General features: G+C 47.9%; 1 protein-coding gene across 1 annotated transcript; it reads left to right on the top strand.

Annotated features, from left to right (window-relative positions):
- Positions 1-535: 535 nt before the first annotated feature.
- LOC144477965 (uncharacterized) lies at positions 536-2699 on the top strand (the record flags this gene model as incomplete). Its single annotated transcript, XM_078195691.1, has 1 exon — positions 536-2699. A coding segment is annotated over one exon (1779 nt), but the record flags the coding sequence as incomplete, so codon positions are not given.
- Between the last annotated feature and the right edge of the window lie 1637 nt (positions 2700-4336).

Here is a 4336-nt window from a genome sequence, read left to right on the forward strand (position 1 = left end):
TGACTATTTTCTCAATATCAAAGTCATCTCATTAATGAAGTCAAAAGTATCATACTTATTGACAATTTTGTTACGTCCCTTAACCCTTTCGCTGTGGAACGCATTACTGAGTAGTTGGCACTGAGGTACGGAATGCTACGAAGTAGAAGTCGTTTCTTGCTCTCTAAATTTTACGATGATATTTATTATATTTAGCAGTATCACTTTAATATTTAAAAAAATAAATTATGATTATCAACTTTTATATTTTAGAAAGTAAAGTGACATTTCTAAATACAAATAGTTACATTACACAAACAATTAACTATAATATGTAAAAAAAAATTATGATTATAAACTTTTATATTTTAGAAAATATAATCAAGTGTTTGTTGATTAATAAAAGTATCTTATGTGAAGTATGAAATAAAAGTATATGTATATGATATTTGAAGGCGTATATATACGCGCCTCGAAGAGCGAAAGGGTTAAAAATGGACATATCCAAGCTCAAAAGAACTAAAGAAACCAAAGCAACAATAAAAAGTGAACATTATATTTTCGCAGGCTCTCCGAAGTGGAGACCGGTGCCATAGACATATCCGCGGCGACGGTCAGCTTCAACAACAACGAGTTCCAGAACCTGCACCAGGGCGCGATCGTTCTGCATCAGTGGAACCACATAGCGATCGACTACAACCTGTTCGTGGACCTCGAAGCGGACGCAATCACGGCGGAGGTGGACGCGACGTCCGCCCCGAACTTCGAGTTCTCGTTTACAGGGAACCACATACAAAAGGCGCGGCCCGGTTCCCTGAAATTCGCCGCGATCTCGCAGCGCGTGAACAAGGCCCGGGTGGGCAACAACTACTTCAAGGAGAAGTGCAACTGCAACCTGGACACGTGGATCCGCGAGGTGACCGGCAAGAACAGTTCCGTCTCGTGGATGATGGACTCGAGTTATTGCGTGGTCGACCAGCTGTTGGACAGATGTTTCAACCTGCCGCAGGGCTACATGTCGATGAGGAACTTCACGAAGGTGATCTGCATGCCGGGCGACCATATATTCTGCGAGAAACCGTCGGCGAAGCCCGAGCCGAGCGTCAGCCCGCCCAGCGTCGGCCCCCACGTCTATCCCAGGCACAAGGGCTACTTCGACCTCGAGCTGAGCGACTCGGAGCAGCTGCAACGGGAGAAGAGGATCATCGTGGTGATCTGCGTGGTCGCGGTGTTCGTCGTGCTGATAGTGATCCTCGCGTCCGGAATGCTGTACATGCGTCGGAACGGCGTGTGCCCGAAATTGACGTCCGGTCACCTGATGAATCTCACCAGCTGGTTGTCGCCCAGCAGCGGGATGACGGCCGCGACGTCGGCCCGGTCGATATCCAGGTTGAGTGTGCACGAGTACGCGGGTCTTCAGCCGGAGACAAGGATTCTAGAGGTGGAGACGCAGCCGGAGGCGACCGAAGACGAGGACGAGGAGGCTGAAGGACTGTATCCGTATACCGAGAACAAAGCCACCCAGACACTGCCGGAGGAGCTGACGGAGGAGTACCTGAGGGATCTCAGAGAGCGGCTGAACGATCCTGACAATTACAACCAAGCCAGAGACATGATAGAACATCTGTACGATCTGATCAAGGTGGAGGAGAGTTGCAACAACAACAACAACAACGACAGGCAGCCGAGGGGCAGAGAGGAGAACGCGTACGACGTGATCCGACCGAAGCAGAGGAAACGAGGCCCGCCGAAGCAGTCCGTCAGCGTCGGCACGAGGACGCCGTCGCTGGAGAAGCTGATGCCCAGCGGTATCCAAGCCAGGCCGCCTTTGACCGAGTACACGGAGCCCAGGGACCAAAGAGCCCCCGAACAGAACCATTTGTACGCGGAGCTGCCGGGCGACGAGACCGTCCCTAGCACCAGCAGACTGTCCCAGCCGATTCTGGCGACCCTGGCAGGCAGAGCACCGCAACCGTTGCCTCCGGACGTCGTCAACGATCACCTGATCAACGTCCACGCGATCCAGGCGTTCGGCAACCCGAAGACTGAGAACCACAGAGCCCCGGACAGCCCGAAATTCGACTCGAACAGGAACCAGGGTAGACCCATGAGCTTCCTGAAGGCGCTCGGCGAGAGCATCCTCGGTGGCGCGAAGACCGGGAACAGCAAGAGGCCTAACTCGCTGCTCTGCGAGTACGCCGAGCCCTCCGACGCGACCGCCCACCTGTACTCGGAGCTACCTGAACCCCAAACCTCGACTCCGGCCAGCAAGATGGCCAACAGGCCGCTACCCACCAAGCCCGACCAAGATTCCGTGAACGTGGCGAGGGCATAACGACGCCCGTCGTCGACTGTCTGTGATATAAGCGTGCGCGAAATCCGCGAACTGAAGAGATCGTATTCTCGCCATTTTCCTTGACCCGTGTGTGCTCGGGGCCGTCCGGCGCGACCGGGCCAGCACTGCCGTGGATGAGTTTGCTCGAGAGACCGTGCTCGGCTGTTAAGGGACTATTTTATAAGCTTTGTATAAAGATAGGGAAATTATGTGATGGGGCAGGGCGAACGCTCGGCCGAGGGTCTCCGTAGCCTCTCTCTCTCTATCTCTCTCTCTCTACGAACTCGCAGTCTTTATTTAAACCGGCCCCGACACCCGGCGGATATGTATCATAGATTTCTATATATTTGCTTCGTCAGGTATTATTAAAGGAGTATTTCACGTGCTTCGTCTACGTTTCATTTCGACCCCTCGGAACCACCAATTACGAACTCCCTTCATCCTCCGGCCCAAAGGCCGCAAGGAATTACGCGGTTGCGATACCCGACCGCGATCATTCCACGGCTCGACCTCCCTCGAAACTGCAATACTCCGCGCCGCCGACGCTGGATCAGGAATTAATCTGGGACCAAACGGCGCTGGATAATCTACGGGAACGATCGCCGTCTCGCCAGGTACGGGGGTATTTTCAGCTTCTCGAGCGAGCCGCGCTCGGCTCGCTGCCGCTGCTGCCGGTGTCGCTGTTTGGAGGCTGACGGAGTGGAACCGCGACTTTATACCAGGCACGGAGAATTCGTTTGTGTTTTAACGAGCCACGGGTATCCGAAATTGGTCCTTCGAGCGGGAAGACACCGCAGCTAAGATTCTCTTAGATCCTGCGAGTTTAAGAGACCCGGGTATCTCGTTGAACGTTTTCGGCGAGGCGAGGTCGACTGTCTCGTGCCGGAACTGCGTCAACTGGTGGTTGCAAATTGCGCGTTACACTCGAGTTAGTTAACATTTGACGCTATTTATGTGTATCAGATTTTATTGTTTAACTTTAATTGTTAACCCTTTGCACTCGAAGCCATTTTCACTGTGATTCTAACATAATTTTTCCGACATATAGCATTTGTATTTTATATGGCAACAAATATTTTGACATGAAATTGAATCTTGTAACTCGTGCAACTACAGTTATACTTTTAATAATTGAAATTTAATTGTTTTATAATATAAACGTTATTTTGAAATGTACTGTAAGAATTTTAGTGGTGCCTCAGAATTACCACTCGAGTGCAAAGGGTTAAGTATGGATTTGTTTAGTTGTCTTGCTTGCAATGTGTTGAAATTATGTTCAGAGCGGCCAACAGAGCAGATTTGAAAGATATAAAGAGATGTTTATTATTATACAAACTCAATAGCGTCTTTATATTATTTTGACTCGTCTTTCTTTCTATAAAACGCCCTAGATTAATATGAATTTGCATAAAGATCGACAATATTGCATTTCTTTTAACTTACTTATTAACTTACCCATCATTCATTGAATGCAAGTCAAAGCACGCGTAAAGTTTCTTTCCTAACGATCGCTGCTCTAAAGGAAGAATTGAAGAGAAACTGTACAGATATTTTACTCTTGTCGCAGCACCATATAATTTTTGGTAAGATAAAAATCCACGAATAACACGAAATATACCATCTCTTGTACAAATAATTCTGAACATAAATGTGTTTCTAATATCATCGTACACATAGACGTTAGACATTTCTCAACCCTTTGCACTCGGAGCCACTTTAACTGTAAATCTGAATTAATTTTTCTGGTTCGTGGTATTTCCACTCTAACAAAATAAATTTTTATTCATACAAAATTTATTCTTGCGACTCCTACCAACAGTTTTGCTACTTGACAATATTTTAAATCTTAACCTTATTGTTACAAAAATTATTTTAGAATGTAGTGGAATAATTTGAGCGGTGCCTCGGAGTCACCACTCGAGTGCAAAGGGTTAAAATGATCAGCAAGTGCCGCGAGCATCATGCTATTATCCCAGCAATACGACCACAAAAAATTTACTTAAAAATTTGTTCTCGCGCGCG

Source organism: Augochlora pura, unplaced genomic scaffold (genome assembly GCF_028453695.1).
Source record: "Augochlora pura isolate Apur16 unplaced genomic scaffold, APUR_v2.2.1 APUR_unplaced_565, whole genome shotgun sequence".
Classification (NCBI taxonomy): Eukaryota; Metazoa; Arthropoda; class Insecta; order Hymenoptera; family Halictidae; genus Augochlora; species Augochlora pura.